Source organism: Arabidopsis lyrata (genome assembly GCF_000004255.2).
Source record: "Arabidopsis lyrata subsp. lyrata unplaced genomic scaffold ARALYscaffold_5, whole genome shotgun sequence".
In the NCBI taxonomy this organism is placed as follows: domain Eukaryota; kingdom Viridiplantae; phylum Streptophyta; class Magnoliopsida; order Brassicales; family Brassicaceae; genus Arabidopsis; species Arabidopsis lyrata.
This window is the reverse complement of record NW_003302551.1, coordinates 18,055,891-18,076,544: the sequence shown is the minus strand read 5'-3', so window position 1 is coordinate 18,076,544 and position 20,654 is coordinate 18,055,891. Positions and strand designations below refer to the sequence as shown.

Genomic DNA, 20,654 nt, shown 5'->3' with positions numbered 1-20,654 from the left:
GACAGGAGGAGATCAATAAGTGGCTATGTGTTTACTGTAGGAGGTAATACTGTAAGCTGGAGGTCTGTGTTGCAACCAGTGGTAGCACTATCCACCACAGAGGCAGAATATATAGCTCTTAATGAGGCAGTTAAGGAAGCTATTTGGATCAAGGGTCTGATTCAAGACATGGGTTTCAAGATTAACATGGGAAAGATTTGGTGTGACTCTCAATCAGCGATTTACTTAGCCAAGAACAATATGTATCACGAAAGGACCAAGCATGTGGATGTGAAGTATCACAAGATTAGAGAAGTCATTGAATCGGGTGATGTCGAAGTTCTTAAGATTCATACATCGAGAAACCCAGCGGATATTCTAACAAAGTCTATTCCGGTTACTAAGTTCAGGTCAGCTTTAGAGCTTCTAAAGTTGGTCGGCTGAAGATGGAATTCATCTATTGCCAGAGGTTAAACTCAAAGTAAGTACAGTTCACTTCAGGGAAGGAGAAGAAGAAACCTTGAATTAAGGTGGAGATTGTTAGAGAAGAAGCGGTATAATTCAAGTTTCTGGTTTGATTCCGGTTTAATGTCAAGCTAGAGATGATTGAATGGTTCTGCAGTTTGCAGTTGGTTTAGGAGAAAGTTGAGTTGGTACAGTGAAGACCAGAACCACGTCGAGGGCTACACTGTTTCATTTTCAAACGTGTATAAATACACATCTCCAAGACAGCTTCTTTCTCAAGTTGGCGAGAAAAAGACATAAGTTTTGTTCATTGTTGAGACTTGTGTATTGCTCAGGTTTTGAGCTGTAATCTCCTTCTTATTAGTGGATTGTCAGAGTTGATCTGGACCCGGACGTAGATTCAATCACACCGATTGGATTGAACCGGGTAAAAATCTTGTGTGCTTGTGTTTCCTGCTTTTTTTTCTCTGTTCTTCTTTCCTCTGTTTTAACAAACAACAAACGTGAGAGAGAGACAAAGGAGAGAACATGAATGATTTTGTGAGGCTGAAACAAACTGCAGAGAGTGTGAATCGTAACACCTCTAGTGTTGGAACTCCGAGTCTAACTCTCACAATATACTGGTAGCCGGCATACACCAACTCTTGAATGTTGAAGAACTTGAAAGAAGGTGCGATAATCGCAAGCTTTCGAGTGTAATTTGTCAGTAAACTACACAAATGCTTGGGATCATCGACTATCGTTATAATCGACAATCTTTGTAAGTAAGGCATGTCGATATCCAAATTCAGCAAAACATCACTGGTTTTTTCTTCCAATGTTAGGTCAGAAAGAACAGGGCATTTGGATAAAAGCCGACAAAAGGAATCATTGCTAAAGTCCACCATGCGGGCAACATGCAGAGTTTTGAGGAATGGGAGACATACCGCGGAAGAATAAATGCTTATCACATCCTTCAAGCCTTCGAGTTTCAAGGCCACAAGTGTTTTACACCAAGAAACGTCGAACTCAGCAAAAAAGAATCTAGATTCCCTTGTGACCATTAGGTCTGTAAGAAAATTGCAACTGGATAAAAGCATTTGAAGGGACTCAAAGTCGAATAAACTCGAGTGGTCAATGTGCAGAGTTTTTAGGGATGGGAGACAGACCGTTGTCAGAGGAGCTTCCACATCAATCACTATACCTTTGAGTTTCAAGACAACAAGTGTTTCGCAGGTAAACAATTCAGGAGGTAATAAGGTATGGACAATACAAGCATCTATCTCGAGCTCACGGAGGTGGCAATGATGATGACGAAGCGCGGTACTAATCCATGGTCCAATGTCTTTATTCCACAGGGTCACACTTAATTTGACATGAAGGCTTTCTAGAACATGAGATTGGTGTGACAACAGTGACTTGTCGAGAAATCGTTCAAAGAATCTAGTGTGATCCCGAACATCGTACTTGAGTATAGGCACCCTTGTCCATAGAGATTTCCATTCTTTTGACAAAAGACTTGTCACTACAACATGTTTTGTAGAAAGGAATGACAATATCTTCAAGATCAAATCGTCGGGTAACTCGTTGATACATGAACAAACCTTCTTTGTCATTGTCTCTGTTTAGGTCAAAACATTAGACTATGTTAAAACTCTTTATTGCTTATCAAGTTTATCCAATAACTGATAGATCGTCATATCAAATATAATTTCCAACTAATTCTTACGAGATTTCGTGTGAGGTATAGAATCTGAAGATCTGGACGAAGAAGATTCACCGAAACTCCTTTAGATCTGAGATCTCACCACCTTTTTTCGACTAAAACCGATCTGATTAATGTTCTGGTTCAATTTCTTGGTTCAATCATATCCCTCGTTGTGTGTTTGACTATATGGGCCAAGTAGAAAACAGAGTCTTAAAGGCCAATTAATTCCTTCTTTTCAATAAAAAATCCATTACATAAATATGAAATATATCAAAATTGTGCTTTCAATATATAAAATCCCCTTTCAAAAAAGAAGAAACATAGAAAGTTGTTGATGTGTTGTAAGGAGTTTGGCTAAAAAACGATGACAATTTTGTTATTAAAATTTGATATGATATGATTTGATAAAAGATATATAGTAAAAACTTTCTTTTCAGTTTTTTTTTTTTTTTTTGTAAAATATTAGTTTTACGTTAACATAACTTTGTAAACAAAAATTGGAATAGCTAGCTTGCCACTTGCCACCCTTCACTATCACTATTTTCCTTTTGGTATCTAGGCTATTTAAATTGTTAAATGTATTTTCTATGATTTTCATACATATTAAAATTTGATAAGAAATATATTATTTTTGTTATTTATAATTTTCTATAACACTAAACCAGTAATTTTCTTGAATTTATAATTTATCAGTAATAACTAATAAATATTGCATAAAAACTTAAAATATCTATTTTTTGAATTATTTTTTTGAGAAAACACAATAATAAAGCGTCAAATGCGTGTAACGGCAATCGTTCGTTTGTGGAAAAACTAATGAAGCTTTTCTCAAAATTTTAAAAATTAATATTCTCTTCAGGCTTCAGCAAACACCTAGTATATGAATATATATGTATGTAATGTCCATCTCCTCTGTCTCCAACCTCATTTTTGTATAAATATATAATCTTCCTTTTAGGACAGAACCCACCGAAAGAAAGCTCCAAACCCAACAAAAAAAGAAGGCGGCGGAGAAGCAAACAACGTCAACAAAATAATGCAAGCAGAGATTTCAGATCAAATATTCTATTCATTCCTCACCGGAGGATTATGTGCCTCGTCGACTTCCTCCACCACAACGTCGTTGTTTTCCTCTTTTGCCATCGAAGACAAGGTTGCTGAAGACAAAGCTCTTGCTTCTCTGAGGAACCATAAAGAAGCTGAGCGAAAGAGAAGAGAAAAAATCAATTTCCATCTCAACAAGCTCCGCAACTTACTCTCTTGTAACTCCAAGGTACAAATCTTTTACTATATCTCTATTCTACTCTAAACTATAATGAAACTTTCTTTGACAAACAAAAAGAACAATGAAACTAATCATAAAAAGCTTAAAAGATAAGAATTGAAGATTAAACATGATGAAACTATTAATTCTTTTGGGTTAGTTAAGATATGAAATTAACTCCAACATTTTATCTTCTTTACTCGTCTATACATATAATTTAGAAAATAATTTTTGAAATAAGGATTAGAGTTTTGGATTTTATCTCACCATGACTTTTGTGTGTTTTATTTAAATCTATATAACCAATTGACAATTCTTTTTTTTCTTGATTAATTAATATTGCTTGGTTAATTCACAGTATATACTGTCAATTCTGTCAAGTATTTTATTTATTGGTAAGAAAGGTGGAATATTGGAAGTATATCACTTATAGAAAATGAACCATTTTTAAACACCAGTCCAATGTAATGTTTTCGAATAATTAAAAAGCTGCAAGCACTGGGAATATGTATCTAGAAAATTGAGGAAAAATAAAAGCTTACAAGTCCTTTTTTTTTCTCTGAAGCTGATAATCACTTTGTCGGGAAAGTTATCGAGCTTTTTTTTTTCACATTTGAAAACAATTGAACATCAAGACAAATTCTAATGATCTGACCTTTTCTCTTTCCTTGTTTCCTTATATTTTTTATTTTCTTTACACAGACAGACAAAGCCACACTACTAGCTAAAGTGGTTCAACGAGTCAGAGAATTAAAACAACAAACCCTAGAAATCACCGACGAAACATTACCGTCGGAGACAGACGAAATCAGTGTACTCAACTTTGAAGACTGTTCCAATGACGACGGTCGACGGATAATCTTTAAGGTATCGTTTTGCTGCGAGGACAGGCCAGATCTCTTGCAAGATCTCATGGAGACACTCAAATATCTTCAGATGGAAACTCTCTTTGCCGAAATGACAACAGTCGGTGGTCGAACAAGAAACGTTCTCGTTGTGGCCGCCGACAAAGAGCATCACGGCGTCCAGTCGGTGAATTTTCTACAGAACGCACTCAAGTCTTTGCTTGAACGGTCAAGCAAGTCGGTGATGATGGGACATGGTGGTGGTGGGGAAGAAAGGTTAAAACGACGTCGTGCTCTAGATCACATCATAATGGTCTGATCTTTATGAGACTTGAGCACTAAATTATTTAGGGTTTAATTTTAGAGATAATTGGCTAGGAGACAAGGATTTTGAGTCTAATTAGTTTTTCATAAACTTTTGTCGTGGTCCATATCATATAAAATTTCAGCCCTGTTGTGAACTGTGTCTTTCATTAATAGAAAAGGGGATATATATACAAGGATAATAGCAGGATACAGAGAATAAGGTAAAACCCTAATGGGCCGTGGGCCGGTTATGGAGTCCATCCATATGGTTTATAACACTCCCCCTTGGAAGACATAACCGTGCCCGATACTAAACCGGGATCTCTATAATGCGCTGGGGAATGTTGCCTCATTAAAACCTTACCAGGAAAACCCAGTGGGACAAAACCATGGTGAAGGAAAAAGAGTACAACACGCATTACTCCCCCTGATTTGAGCATCACTGTAGATCCTTAAGTCCGTGCATCCCGATCTGATGAATAAGCTTCCGGAACGTTGAAGTCGGCAATAATTTGGTGAATAGGTCGGCTGAATTCTCACTTGACCGGATCTGTTGAACTTTGACCTGACCGTCCTTCTGTAATTCATGAGTGAATAAGAGTTTTGGCAAAATGTGCTTTGTCCGGTCTCTCTTAATGTAGCCATCCTTGAGTTGAGCAATACAGGCTGTGTTGTCTTCAAATATGATGGTCTTTGATGTAGTAGTAGCTGCGCCTTAAGGAAGGCTGCCTACGTATCCTAGGAAGGGATCAAGCCACACGTAGTTCCTATTCATTGACCATTCCATAATATGATCTTATGAATATCCTGCATTAGTAAATCAAACTAAACCAAAGCAAACTGGACCTTCTTTGGTTAGATCAATATAGAATAAACCCAAGTAAACAACGCAGGAAGAATAGACTTTAAAACTTAACCAAACCTTCCTTTAAACCTTTCCAGTGCCTTTGGGTTGATCATGAACTAAATTTAGACAGGAGACTCACGGCAAAACAAATGTTTGGTCTAGTGTGTCTAGCCAAATTCATTAGAACTCCTATGGCACTGAGGTATGGCATTTCCGGACTGAATGGATCACTATCCAATCTGAGGCTTCTCACCACCATTGGGCCTGGTCAATGGGTGGGCCTGGTCCTTATTAAATCTCCTTGAGTACTCTTTCAGTGTATGCCATTTGATGCACAAGGATTCCATTATTCACGTACTCAGGTTGTAATCCCAAACAGAACTTAATTATTACCTAGGTCTTTCAACTGTTTGGTCGATTACCCAGAGGGTTAAATCATTCATATAAACTGCTATGATTACAAATCCTTTGTTTGCAAACTTCTTGATAAAAATACATGGACTGATCGGATCGTTTTTATAGCCTTCTCTGATGAGATATTCGCTTAACCGGTTATACCACATACGTCCGCTTTGTTTCAGTCCATATAAGGATTTGTCCAGCCTTATGCAGTGCTGTTCTCGAGAATCTTTCTTATCTTTGAGCTCAATACCCTTTGGTAATCTCATATATTATCCAGTGGACTTATATAAATATGCAGGCATTACATCCATTAGCCACAAATCTTTCCCTTTTATATAGCCAGACTTAGCAAAGATTTAAATGTCTTAGCATCCACCACAGGGAAGTATATCTCCTCTATTTCTGGTCTCTGTGTGAATCCTTGTGCGATAAGCCGTGTATGATATATCAAGCTTTCACTATGTTTATTTCACACAATCACAAAGACTCATTTGTCCCACTGGCTTTACATTGATTCTTAGCTCCACGTTTTATGGTCTTGTACCATTTTAATCAATCAGGTCTTTGAGTGCACTCTAGTATAGACGTGGGCTCCTGATCCTCATTCATTTCAGTTGCTACCTCATGCGCAAATATATTATCATTGATGTCGACATCTTTTCGGTTCCATTGTATTCTAGACATGATATAGTTTATAGAGATCTCTTTACACCTTCAGGACCTTGAGGTTTGGCGTCCCAAACCTCATTGATTGGTACCTTAGGGTTATGTCTATTAGCCGGCCATGTCTATGGTTTCTTGAACCTTCTCGGTTTCCTTTGCACCTTTCTTTGATTTCCGAGGGTTCTTGTCTTTGGAACCTTTTGGGTCTACCACGTTTCTTACGTGTTGTAGCCTCTGTAGCAACTTGATTATGTTCCTTATGAATATCAATATGTACTGGTGCATTACAAGCTGGTATGTACGATTTTGTTACTCTCTTTGGGTCATTATAGGAATCTTGGCAACTGTTTTAGCTAGCTTTTGCAGATATATAGTCTTTTGGATCTCTGATGGAGTCCGAGGATCTTGCCATGTGAAGGATGTTTGATTCCATGTAAGTTCTTTGACCAGCTTGTTAGTCTCTCCACCCAGTGTTGGGAAAACGGATTCATTGAGATGACAATCCTTGAATCTGGCCTTTGGCTCGAGATACTTAATGATGGTGGGAGAATCATTGTTAACGTATATTCCCATCCCCTTTTGAGGTCCCATCATTTGCTCTCTGTGGTGGTGCAATGGGTACATAGACTGAACACCCAAATATCTTAAGATGGGAAACGTCTGGCTCATGACCCGTTAGTAATTGGGATGGGGAATATCTATGCTCACTAGAATGGCCTGATGCGTATAAGCTCTTGTTGCATGTAATATTGCGTGTCCCCAAGCAGCTACTGTGAGTTCAAGTATGGACATGTGCCACGGGGTATACTACTCTCCCCCTCATGGACATACTGTAGCCATAAAACGCTTGGGACATAATTTACCAGCATTATCTAGACATATAGTCTTAAGTATGTGGGCTCACAAACTTATGGTCTGGGCCAGCAATCTAGCAAACACCAAGTTTCTAGTTGCTTTGACTGGTGATGACCTTAGTATGGGTTTCCCTTGTGTATATGCTACACACGTGAGGTCCTTAAGGAGTGTGCCTTTTTGATTTTAATATCAGCTTTACGCATCATGTTAGAACCAGGCTGGCCAAGCCGGTCATGCCATTAGTGAATTTCTCAATAAACCCTTTTGTTTACTGTATTAGCCTCTATCATATTGACTTTGGCATAGTAAAGATATATGACGCGGGTATAGTCTCTAAGACCTTCTCATGGTCTTGGGTGCTCTTAGTAATATATGGGAATCCTTTGTTCCCTTCACCCTTAGTTTCAATGTGGAAACCATTCAAACACATTTCTTTGAAACTCAACAAGCCCCTTTGAGCTGGGTGAATATGAAGCATCTGAGGATGCGTGCCCTTGGGAATATGGGCCTGCCATGGGCCTACCCTTAGCCTTCACTAAATTTAGCTATACCCGCAATTTGGCTAATGAACCATGTCTTTAGATATTTCGTTTATTGAATTCTCATAATCATCTATCTCATGGTCGAAATCTTCTTCACCATCGTGATAAACTAAATGAGCTTCTTGATTCTTTTCAAACTCTCTTGATAGAGATCAACGAGATGCTTAGGTGTCCTGCACGTCTTAGTCCAATGGTTTCCCCATTACTCATCAGTGGCAAACAAGTTTATTTGAGTGTTGTGGTTTGGGTATACCGCGGCCTCTACCTCGATTACGACCAAAGTCGGGTCGGTGGCCTTAACCATATGAATGGTTTCCTTGATCATATAAATTATAATTGCCACTTCTACCACGTTCATTCCATTTACCATGACTGTGGCCATGATACTTATCTCTTTGGACGTGGTTAGACTCTTTAGTCTCTTTAGGCTTTTTAGGCTCTTCAGCCCAATGGGCTTCTGGTAATGGGGTATGACCAGGAGGTCTCATTTCACTATTCATAATTCATTGTTTTGCTCAGCAAGTAGCAAAACAAGAGTTTAGACTTGCATATGTGGTAAAAACCTTTTTCACGATATTGTTGCTGAGGCAATATATTGTTTGTGTGAAAGGTCGAGAATGCTTTCTCTAGCAAGTCATTCTCAGTAACTTCCTCATCACGGAATCTCAGTATTGACACTATTTTAAATAGTGCTGAGTTATACTCATTCATGGATTTGAATTCCTGGAATCTGAGATTCTTCCGATCGAATCGGGCTTTTGGGTAATAGCACCGTTCTTTGGTGGTTATATTGAATTTTTTATTTTTTTTTTTATTTTTTTTTGTTTTCAACTCTGTCCTGAGGTCCAGATGATTCTTAATAGTGAGGTACTGATTTTGAGACTCTCATTGAGGTGATGGCGTATGTCAATAATCGCCTTATATCTTTCTCTTCTTGTGACATTGTTTCCTTCCATAATAGATTCACCAAGCCCTTTTTCCTTTAGGACAATCTCAGTGTCCAAAGCCTATTTTAAATAATTGTCACCAGAGGCATTGAGTGCCGTGTATTCATAATAGTTGATTTCTGATATCTATAATATATAGAGTTAAATGAGAACTCATGTAATCGGTTAGACCAAGTCATGCGGTATTTAAGACCGAGCCATGCTTGTCTTCAGCAAGTGTTTTCTAAACAATCATGTTATATATATATGGATGAAATCAACCCTAGAAGATTGATCTAGTATGCAACAACCAAACAATCGGATCATACTAGATTAGGATATTAGGATTTCGCGGTTAAGTTTTAGGGTTTTAGCATCCGCGATTTATAGTACTAGGGTTTTTTCAAGGGTTTCGGTTTTATGTGTGGAACTTTCTATTTATGGAAACTTTCCTTATATGGAAACTTTCTATTTCTGGAGATTTTCTATTTATGGAAACTTTCTATTTCTGGAAACTTTCCTTATATGGGAAACTTGATCCTAAACCGTGACTTAGGGTTTATTAAACCGGTTTAACCTAGGATTTAGGGTTTCGGTTTACTTTCGGTTTAACCTAGGGTTTATATTAAAACATTCAATCTATCATGCCATTAAACATCTTTCCATTCACTAACTTCTCAATTAATTCTCCAATCATAAATCAAATCACATGTGCCAATTTTCATGCAAATTTTATCTTATCAAACTTTAATTGGATCATGTATATAAAGCATAATAAATAAATAGCACTTATCTTAATTGGAGAACTGAAACAGAGACCCGAGATCTGATACGGAGATTGGAAACAGTTATGTCTCTTAGCTGGTTGAGACCTCCTACAAAATCTCAATATATATAATCCTGATTCCTAAAAAACTCAGAATTTTGCTCATGGAAACATGTCTATTACATTAATCATCAACTTAGCCAAATAATAAAATAACAAACATATGTCTTCCACGGGAAGCCATAATTGAAATCAACATATGGAATAACTAAAGACATTTGAGCATGAATCGATCTAGATTTGCTGTTAATTTCTAAACCAATATAAACAGAATAACGATCAATTAACAGTTGCTAGACACGATATTCGGTAACACAATAAACAATAGATTAATGATCTTGCTTTCAATTAAATTAATGAGTCATGCTTTCAATTACACAGAGTTTTCAATTTGACAAAATTAAACGAACCAAACAGTAAAGCATGATTACGTGCACTTAGCTTCTTTGTACAATAATTAAATGATATTCTCGTGAGCATAAACTGATCTCATGCATAGATAATTAAATAAACAAACCAAACCATAGAGAATCATAATTTAATAAGCGACATCGAACAAAGTAATAAACCATGAAGTTACTTATCTCTAATACGGAGACGGAACAGAAGATGTTCGAAAACGAGTATACCATCGACAAGTGTTTTGACAACAAATATTTTAGAGGCGGCTAGGGTTTTGTGCTTGTTTAGTTGGGTAGGGTTTAGTCAGGTAGGTAGACCTCGTGCTGATAACGTGTTGTGAACTGTGTCTTTCATTAATAGAAAAGGGGATATATATACAAGGATAATAGCAGGATACAGAGAATAAGGTAAAACCCTAATGGGCCGTGGGCCGGTTATGGAATCCATCCATATGGTTTATAACAAGCCCCTCTTTTTACCAAAAATAGCCTTACGCGTGTTTCCACGCGTCTCTCTCATTTATATAAACTATCATCTCTCTTGCTTATCCAACCTCTCTCTTCTACATCAATCAATCAGTTTTCTAATTTTCTTTCAATCATTGTATCTCTTCTCCGGCGAAGTTTTTTTTTTCGCCGTTGTTTCTATTTCTCGCAGTCAACAAGAATTTTCATCTTCTTTTACGGTATGGAGTTGGTTCTTTTAAGAGTCGGTCGGTTTAATTTCATCCGCGTTTTTCCGGAGTTTTCTTGAGTCTAATGGAATCTTAGGTCGATTTTGTTTGTTTTTGTGCTCCTAGTCACCGTCGTTGGTTTTAAATCTACAGTTTCTCCGTCATTTGCAAAAAAAACCCGGCCATTCTATATTAGTCGTTTCTTCTTCCCAGATCTTGGATATTCACAAATCAGCATAGATCGATACTTTTCGTGTTGGACATTCACAAATGAGCATAAATGTATACTTTCGTGTTTGCATGTTCATAATTTTGTTGCGGCTCCAATAACTAACGAAGATCTTCACCTTTTTCGTGAGGACTATGGCGGATCTAGATCTTCCTGCTAGATTATTCGCCGATCGAGAAGAATATGTGGGTGAGCGTGTTAACCAGTACTTCAAGCTACACATGATTAAAGCTGTCCTGAAGGCTTTACAACCGACGAAGCTTGAATTGATTCGGCCGTGTTTTGGGAAATTGCTCGATTCACATCGCCATTGTTTATTCATCGAAAAAAGATAACTTTCATTATACAAATAAGGATGTAAAACATTTTTGGGATCTTCACAAATAGATCTACAAAGTATAGATGCAGATATAAGGATATTTGTGGAAATGAGTCAAGATTGAGAGAAATACACTATAATACCAAAACAAGAAATTTTAGAGTGAAAAGGAAGAAGACGATGGAGCATAGCCTATGCATGAAATCAATCAAACCATGCTTTTTTCCTAGGAAAAAAATTCGAATTTCATAAAATATTCTCAATTACTTAATGAATTAATTTATCTATAAATTTAGATACATGTTCATCTACTTTCATAGAGTCATATATCAAACTATAAGTGCTACATTTATTAATATATATCTACGTTATTAGGTTAGTGGTTTAAATTTTCTAATTTGCGTCCATAAGTTTTTGTTATAGATTCAAATGTAGGTGTCTAAATACATTTTCTATTAGACATGCAGAGATGAAGTTCGGTGGTGGGCCACGTAAGGATCATTTATTAGTTCAACTGGTTGGCATTTATGAATTGTCAGAATGTTATTTCACTTACTCGTAAAGCCGTGGTTGTAGCGCCCACGCGCATATATTTCACGAGCTCTGGTTTTTCTGTAATAAGTATGTAAATCAGACCCATTTTCACCAATTATTATTCTTCTGTTAAGGACAACTCAACCATAATGTCGAATTCCTAATTTACGTTCCCATTTTTCCTTCTGCACAAATTCACCCTTAATTTTATCATATTATTAATTAACGTGGTTATAATTACCACAAATCTTTTGTTTTTTTTTTTCCAAAAAAAAAAGACTTTATTTGGATTTAGTATAAGTTTTGAGAAATGAGTGTAAACATATGTTGTGACTTGTAAGTAGGAATTTGTTTTTTTTTTTTTTGTATTCCTTTTTTTTAAAGAAAAATACAAAAAAAATGGAAAACTATAAGTTTAAAATCAATTTTTAGAGGTACGTAAAGTATTATTGTTAATGACGAAGGTTATTAGATTGTGGGAATATTTGTACATGCAGAAGAATCTAACAAAGAGATGTGATTGGGTAAAGTACTTGCAGAGAAACAAGACTTTCAAAATATTATGTGTAATGTATTATATATAGAACTTAAAAGCATCATGAAATGGTGTATATAAACTGAACGTACGATGTAGGACAGTGAAGAGAAGCTGTTTGTAGAATCTTAATGAAAGAATATATGGAGAAGTGTTAGAGTTTCAAAGCTACCTCATGTTATCTTGTCCCCTAAAGAGTTCTGCCTTTTGTTCGTATCTTTCTGAATATTTTTGAACCTTCATTTTTTTTGTGTCTTCCTTGAAGAAAATTTTAACCAAAGTTATTTACTGTATTTGTCTATATATGTTTGACCACCTTTTTTCCTTCGTATGAATCGATCATAGTCTATATGTAATAAGTATATAACATTTTTTCAAATTTATTTAGGATTATTAGACTTCTAGGTTTTTTTGGAGCACATGGAAAAAGCAAGCACAGATTCACAACAAAGTAGGTATGACGAAACTGGAGAATCTTTTCGTCAAATGTGAAAACCTATTTCTGTTAATGTAAATAAATCTATGAATGTGGAGGACGGATTAGTTAATGCTTGAAAAGGAGGTAATATAATGGCGCGAGAAGGTGTGACACAAAAAAACAGTACCATAACCACAAGGCATGATTTTTTAAGATTAAAAACTTTGCAGTTTCATAAATTTTGCAAATTTATAAAAGATAAATCTTTATTATAACTAATTACTACTACTAAATTGTACTATCTCTAACATTAGTTGATTGGAAAAAAAAAGAAAGAAAGAGTAAACAACAATGAAGAGGCAGGGTAAAGGCGTGAAAAAAGAGAACTGAGAAAAGGAAAGAATTGATGGGGCCGGGCCATTCTTCGATGAGACAAAAAGCATTTCTTTTTTTCTCTAATCTTTACTAATATGGATTGTGTGGATGAATTAATTTCTTAATATACAAAGACAAAGTAGACACATTGTGGTGATGTATGGGTGAATTTCTTAACTTATGTTTGATTAATTAATTTATTTATCCCGATACCACAGTGCTTTACTTTTCCTATGCTGACATCGGATGATTTTGAAGTATTATCCTTTTTATTTATTTTGCATTTGAATACCTTTTGAATACCACGTATATATATATACTGTTATGTTTAGCAAAAAAAAAAAACTATAATTCATAAATTTTCATGAATGATTATTTAAGGGGTTGGACATTTGAAAACTTTTCCAAAATCTGACGTGAATGTCACATTTTGCAATTTGAGAGAAAAAGAGTATAACATAATGAACTTGAAGAAATAAAAAAGAGTAAAGCGAAAATATAAATCGAGAAAGTACGTCTAGGAAGCGTGATGGTGTAGAGGGAGTTGGTGTCTCCTCGATACTCAACCTCTCGACCAAAAAGAAAACATAAATATAGCTTTTCACAAAAACTGAATAATTAAAGTTCCATTTAAAAATAAACTATTGTAACAAAGTACAATTTGAATTTGTATATTCTTCTGGAAATTATAGATTTATAGCAAAGCAATCATTAACAACACACACACTAAGCTGTTGACAAAAAAGAAAGAGAAAAAAACGCACGTTATATTACTATGTTAAGCTCGAGTAGTATCTATCTACAACATATTAAAAATTGTCTCATGAGAAAAATCAGATAACTTATATATTTTATGTTCTACATATATTTGTATAAATAATACTAATGACATTATAAATAATTTGACCTTTACTTATGAATTATGATAAAGGTTAGCTCTTAATTAGATTGTCCAAACAAATCCAAAAAACAGTGGAAGAAAATAAGGGTTTTAAGGGATAAGTCTTCGGCTGAAGGCCCAGAAAGGTGAAAGACGAAATGATCTCCACTAACAAGTATTGTGTTGGGCCAGGCTAAGCACTGTTTCACATTCAGAAACTAAGACCCAATAACAGTTGTCTAAAACAAAAACAAAAAACAGACCCAACAATAGTTCCTCTTGGAAAATTTCCTCGTATAGTTCAGTTTGGAATTAAGTGCGTATGCATCATGCAATCACCTACTTATCCAAAAAAAGATGTAGCTTTTATAATTTAGACTCTTTACGAATCTACAGACATATAAAGAAGTGGAGGAGATGAAGGAATCAAGGAATAAGAATTCTTTGCTTTTCCTACTTTTCTCCCATTACCTTCATTACTTTGGATTTGTTCGCTACCAATAATATATCCCAACAACAATGTTAAGTTTCCAACTTTTCCATACCAATTTTAGTTTTTCATCTATTAAATCATTATTCATGGTTTTTGTCAAAAGGTTTTATCTTTTATAAAATAACAACATAAGGGTTTAATCAGCATTATGTTACAATCTCCCAACAAAATTTATCCACAAACTAGCAAAAGAAAATCAAATGTTTACTAATCACATGATTGATATGATTTTTATACTTTTTTGAAAGAAAAATTGAAAACTCAATGCTTTGATAGAAGATTTGCAAAAGTACAAATTGACATTTCCTATTGCGCAACAAATTGAACATATACAGAAATTAGTTATAATATTCTAGCACTCATCGAGATGCTATGGAAATGTTGGAAAGTTACGATCATTTTACATATAGTTTTTTATTTCATGCGTTAAGAATCAATCATGCATATTGATTAACACATGATTATTAGACTGAGATATGTAGTTTTTCCTGTCGTCAAGGAATATTTGTTTAGTTTATAGAAGAAAAAGTGAAAGAATCTTTTGCAAGAATCTTTTAAAACAGTATTCCGTTATACTATACAATATTACAAATTGTATAACACAATAATTGACTGAAAACAGAAAAGAAAATAAAAAAGAAAAAGGGAAAAAGGAATATGAAGATCCAATCATATAGTATAATAAGTATTATTCGTCTGATTATGCTTCTGTAGTGGTATACGAGGCAAAGAGTGAGTTTTCTTCACGATCAAGAATATTCAGTGTCGCTATTGATATACATTTGAGGAAAAAATGCCAACATCACTTTTTTAAATTGACAATGTATTGTGTTATCATCATAATGAACTTGATAACTAATACTACTAATATAGACTATATTTAAAAGTTTGTGTAATCAAGTTAAATTAAATTGGCAGGGAAAAACATTCAATGATTGATCGATGTCATAGTTGGAGAAGCAAGAGGAATATTATATCCAACATGCATGTGCTTCTAGCCTTCTTCTTCTCGTATTTTCTCGGATCTTTTATTCTTCATACCAAATTATGTTTTATTTTAATTAATTCAATGATTACTACGTTTTTTTTTTTTTTTTTGGGTAAAAGGTGAAATTTTATACCATTTTGAGATTTTTGACAGAAGTTACAGAGAAAACAAGAACGGATAAAAGCACGCTACAGAAAATAAAAAACAACATTACTACTCAAAAAGCTTGGGATCGCTGTTGAGAAATTATGGCCAAGTCGCGAGAAAAAATACCGATTCCGAGTCCGCGAAACTCGGAAATTTGCGTGATTGCCACAATACCGAAGTATTGGAATCCTCATCGTTGTTGCCACGAGCCGAACTACCCGAGGCCCGTCCTTAAAACCTCGAGATAGTAGCCTACAGCTTCTCCGAGAACTAACGCAAATACAGTAATCATCCGAGAACCTCGAGATGATTACTACGTTTGTTTAATTAAATACATTATTCATTAGTTGATATTTCAAAATTTCCAACCAAAGTTAGTTTGCGTAAGTTCTCCAGCTAGCACCGTTTTTATCTTTAAAACATAGATATACGAGGACAAATGTTTGAACATACAAACTCTCTTACGAAAAAGAAAAAAAATCAACTATTTTAAACTAATCAATCTTCTACACGCAATACATAGACACTACATTTATGGGACAAAGTTATAAGCATATCTGTATATGGTTTGATAATGGAAGAAATCATTGTGACCCTATATTATTATTACTAGTAAAGTAGTAATACAAAAACTACGGATCTACTTTACTTTAATTTTTATTTTAGTGATGATCAACTCAATCTAATAAAGATAAATCTAAATTTGTATGAGTAATTATTACACAAAATCAGCCCCTATACAAACAAAAAGATGCCAATCTATATAATATAATTAATATTATCCTATGCATAATTTTGATAAACATAATATGATAAAATGAGATGGATCCTTTAACAATTTAGTAAGAGAAGAAGCGGGCAAAACACAAATATATCAAAGATCATAAAAGTTAGTCAAAGTTTGGAACCCAACAAACAAGCAAAGTTCCAATACTTGTGTTTTACACAAGCACACCTAGCCATGTTCATCACATCACATAACATAAGCAATAACAAATTCCACACCAACTTCATATTTTACTAATATTTGCTCATTAGTTCATCATGTTCATGATATGGGTGAAAGGATTTAAGATTACAATAATCAAAAGAATAATAATAAAATTTGGGAATGAAAGAAACTTTGGGTTATGTGTAGAATGAAGACAGGCTGGTTTGGTTAAGGTATGTTCCAAAACTTAGCAAAACCCTACCTCCATTATTATTCATCAATGAATGGAAAAAGAAAATTGAGGAATATGGACTTTTTCTTAGCTACTAAACTTACACATTGATCCCATTTTAACAAAAGAAATATATTTTGAATAAAGAAAAACAAAAAGGAAACTTCTTTCTTTTGATTCGCTTTCTTTGATGCTCTTTTTTTCTTGGTGCTCTTCTTCTGCTAAGCATCTTTTCCTTTTTTACCCTTCTCTCTCACGACCTTTATTCTTAGCGCCTTTGCTTTTACTTTCATTTTCATTGGAACTGAAAATTTTGCCTCTTTCCTTCTCTTTCTTCTTCTTCTTCTTCTTCCTATATCTATATATCTTCTCTTTCACTCTTACTGATTTAGGTTTTGGTTTATCTTCTTTGATCTCGCATTCCCATGTGTTAGAAAGTCGAATTGCTTTACCTTTTTTCTTGTTTTTTCTTCTGGGTTTTGTGTCTCCTCTCTTTTCCCGGGAGAAATTCTGTTTCTTTCCCGGGAAGTTTTTCCCTTTCTCGTTTTTTTTTTAATTTCTGGGAATTGAATCTAAATTCGACATTGTGTTGTTGTGTGAAAACATAAAGTTTCTCTCTTTACTCTTAATTTGATCTCCATTGATGGGGCTGTGTCATGGGAAACCTATCGAACAGCAATCGAAGAATCTCCAAATCTCCAATGAAATCGAAGAGTCACCTAAGAATTCATCTCAGAAAGCGAAATCTTCAGGCTTTCCGTTTTATAGTCCAAGTCCATTACCTAGTCTCTTCAAAACCTCACCAGCTGTGTCATCCTCGAGCGTGAGCTCCACGCCACTTCGTATCTTCAAGCGACCTTTCCCACCTCCCTCACCAGCTAAGCATATACGAGCTCTCCTCGCGCGTCGTCACGGTTTTGTTAAGCCCAATGAAGCTTCGATCCCTGAAGGTAGTGAGTGTGAGGTTGGCCTTGACAAGAAATTTGGGTTCTCTAAGCAATTTGCTTCACACTACGAGATTGATGGTGAGGTGGGTCGAGGGCATTTTGGGTATACTTGCTCTGCTAAGGGGAAAAAAGGTAGCTTGAAAGGTCAAGATGTGGCTGTCAAAGTTATTCCCAAATCCAAGGTTCGTAATGATTATCAATCTCTCTGTGATCTGTTGATTCCTTTGAAGCTATTATGATATGATCATCCCTTAGGTTCCACTTGTCATTTGCCATGTGTAGTTCATAGGCTTAGGCTTACGCTTAGCTGGAATGTGACTTGTGCATTTTGTTTAGGATCTTTGTTTAATACATTTTTACCCAAGGTGTTGTCAGAAACAATTTGTTTGGTTGGTGTTCGCATTATGCCAAGTTAAGCTGTGTGGTATCAGCTATATTAGTGAGATCTGTGAGCTACTGAGAAGGTTTATCAACCACCATTGGATAGTAGATTGCTAGATGATTAACTTGCCCGCGTTTATAGAAGTCTAATGCTGTCAATTGTTATCTGTTGGTTGGATTTTGAATTTGCGAGACTGATATTATCGTGTACGTTGTCAGATCAAGTTTCTTGAGTGATGTTGATAAACCAATTGTCTGCCTGAGCTTCTTTCTTGATTTAACCGTTTGGATTTTCTAATATTGTGGATGCTATTTTCGGTAGATGACTACGGCAATTGCAATTGAGGATGTTAGAAGAGAAGTGAAGATATTGCGGGCTTTGACTGGTCACAAGAACCTAGTCCAGTTCTATGACGCCTTCGAAGATGATGAAAATGTTTACATTGTGATGGAGTAAGTAAAAGTTGCTTCATAGATTTTTCATTCCTATGCTTTCTCAGATTCATCTTTCGATTGAATGATTGAGATCAAAGTAGTTAATTTAGTTCCTTTCTCTCTTGTGATTAGGTTATGCCAAGGCGGTGAACTTTTGGACAAGATACTTCAAAGGTAACTGCTACATCATACATGATTCTGTCTTATTTTCTCTGTATCGTGCTTTGACTGGTTGAGTTTTCTTTGTTTGGAATTATCAGGGGAGGCAAATACTCAGAAGTAGATGCTAAAAAAGTAATGGTTCAGATTCTTAGTGTAGTAGCCTACTGTCATCTTCAAGGCGTGGTTCATCGTGACCTCAAACCCGAGGTGAATAGATTCGTAACCGTTTTGTTTTGGTTTCTAGATTGTTCTCTCATCCTTAACGAATCTTTCTCTGTTTTTTTTTTTTCATTTACAGAATTTTCTCTTCACTACAAAGGATGAGTCTTCTCCTCTGAAAGCCATTGATTTTGGTCTCTCTGACTATGTCAGGCCAGGTAAGAGGTTTTAAGTACTCTCCTTTTTGAAGCTTATCGCAATGGTAGATGGAAAACTTGACTGTTTTACCCTTTCTGCAGATGAGAGGTTGAATGACATTGTAGGAAGTGCTTATTACGTGGCCCCTGAAGTTTTACACCGTACATATGGAACTGAGGCAGATATGTGGAGTATTGGAGTGATTGCTTATATACTTCTCTGTGGTAGCCGGCCATTTTGGGCCCGTTCTGAATCTGGAATCTTCCGAGCTGTTCTTAAAGCAGAACCCAATTTCGAAGAAGCTCCCTGGCCATCTATTTCACCTGACGCTGTAGATTTTGTGAAACGTTTGTTAAATAAAGATTACCGTAAGAGACTAACTGCTGCACAGGCTTTGTGTAAGTCTTTATAACCAACTTGATGCTACTATTTCAGTAATATTTATCATATTGATATTGCTCTGCTTTCAAACATATATGTGAACAATTTGTCTTATGTTTCAGGCCATCCTTGGCTTGTTGGCTCGCATGAATTAAAGATACCATCTGATATGATCATTTACAAGCTTGTAAAAGTATACATAATGTCGTCGGCTTTGAGAAAATCGGCTTTAGCGGTGAGTTGGATTCTTCAGTAGTTACCATTGATAGTCAGGTCTAGTGGATGAAAAGTCAATAACTGTTATTTTCATGGTTACAGGCTCTTGCCAAAACTTTAACAGTACCGCAGCTGACTTATTTGCAAGAGCAGTTTAATCTGTTAGGACCGAGCAAAAACGGATATATCTCTATGCAGAATTACAAAACAGTGAGTTTCAATTTCATTCGCACGTCTCTTCTTCATACTAGTATATTTTTGTGGTTTCTTATGGTGTGATTAAAAATTGCAGGCTATCTTGAAGAGCTCCACAGAAGCTACAAAGGATTCACGAGTCTTGGATTTTGTACACATGGTAAGGCAATGAGGACTAAGTTATATATTCACTATGTTTGGTGGGTATAAATGGTAATAAAATGATATTTTGGATTGCAGATTAGTTGTCTTCAGTACAAGAAACTAGACTTTGAAGAGTTTTGCGCTTCAGCTTTAAGTGTATATCAGCTAGAAGCAATGGAAACTTGGGAGCAACATGCACGCCGTGCATATGAGTTGTTTGAGAAGGATGGGAACAGAGTCATCATGATCGAAGAACTTGCCACGGTATAAAACTTCCCTTCGAGATGTGCTATCATCGATGTCTTTGGTTGGTGCTTGATGCGTTTGAGCAAATGTGTTGTTTTGTTGTTGACAGGAACTCGGACTCGGTCCATCGGTGCCTGTTCAGGTTGTTCTTCAAGATTGGATAAGACATTCTGATGGGAAGCTAAGTTTCTTGGGGTTTGTCAGACTCTTACACGGCGTGTCCTCTAGAACATTGCAGAAAGCGTAGAGAATTAGATTAAAGATTTGAAAAAGAAACAAAAGAGAGGAAATTTGTAAACATAATTGTTTTGAAAAAGATTTGAACCCTTAATTAATCTCTCACAAACTAGAAATCTTTTTTTATTGAACAAAATAAAGTTTACCAGATGAACCGAATTGTTCCGATTTCAGTTCGGTTCGGTTTAAT

At 35.5% G+C, this 20,654-nt stretch overlaps 3 protein-coding genes and 1 long non-coding RNA gene across 4 annotated transcripts in view; 3 read left to right on the top strand and 1 right to left on the bottom strand.

Moving 5' to 3' along the window:
* Window positions 1-2,431, bottom strand: part of LOC9314177 (putative F-box/FBD/LRR-repeat protein At3g56780) — a 7,687-nt gene extending 5,256 nt beyond the window's left edge. Inside the window, exons 1-2 of the mRNA XM_021024424.1 lie at window positions 2,153-2,431; window positions 1,026-2,044 (exon numbers count right to left, since the gene is read on the bottom strand). Coding sequence (XP_020880083.1) covers window positions 1,026-2,039 — 1,014 coding nt within the window. The 5' untranslated portion in view covers window positions 2,040-2,044; window positions 2,153-2,431. The remainder of the gene's footprint in view (window positions 1-1,025; window positions 2,045-2,152) is intronic.
* A 482-nt stretch (window positions 2,432-2,913) lies between these two features.
* On the top strand, window positions 2,914-4,706 carry LOC9314176 (putative transcription factor bHLH107). The gene is made up of 2 exons (XM_002878062.2): window positions 2,914-3,404; window positions 4,098-4,706. The coding sequence occupies exons 1-2, from the start codon at window positions 3,168-3,170 to the stop codon at window positions 4,557-4,559; spliced, it is 699 nt and encodes a 232-aa protein (XP_002878108.1). The 5' UTR covers window positions 2,914-3,167; the 3' UTR covers window positions 4,560-4,706.
* A 5,773-nt stretch (window positions 4,707-10,479) lies between these two features.
* Window positions 10,480-11,879, top strand: LOC110228113. Its single transcript, XR_002331731.1, has 2 exons — window positions 10,480-10,694; window positions 11,042-11,879. It is a non-coding gene; the product is annotated as an uncharacterized LOC110228113 (long non-coding RNA).
* Window positions 11,880-16,967: 5,088 nt separating this feature from the next.
* LOC9314174 (CDPK-related kinase 7) lies at window positions 16,968-20,618 on the top strand. Its single transcript, XM_002878060.2, has 11 exons — window positions 16,968-17,892; window positions 18,414-18,544; window positions 18,659-18,700; window positions 18,787-18,895; window positions 18,987-19,065; window positions 19,147-19,443; window positions 19,549-19,661; window positions 19,745-19,852; window positions 19,935-19,997; window positions 20,078-20,245; window positions 20,337-20,618. The coding sequence occupies exons 1-11, from the start codon at window positions 17,407-17,409 to the stop codon at window positions 20,472-20,474; spliced, it is 1,734 nt and encodes a 577-aa protein (XP_002878106.1). The 5' UTR covers window positions 16,968-17,406; the 3' UTR covers window positions 20,475-20,618.
* Window positions 20,619-20,654: the final 36 nt, after the last annotated feature.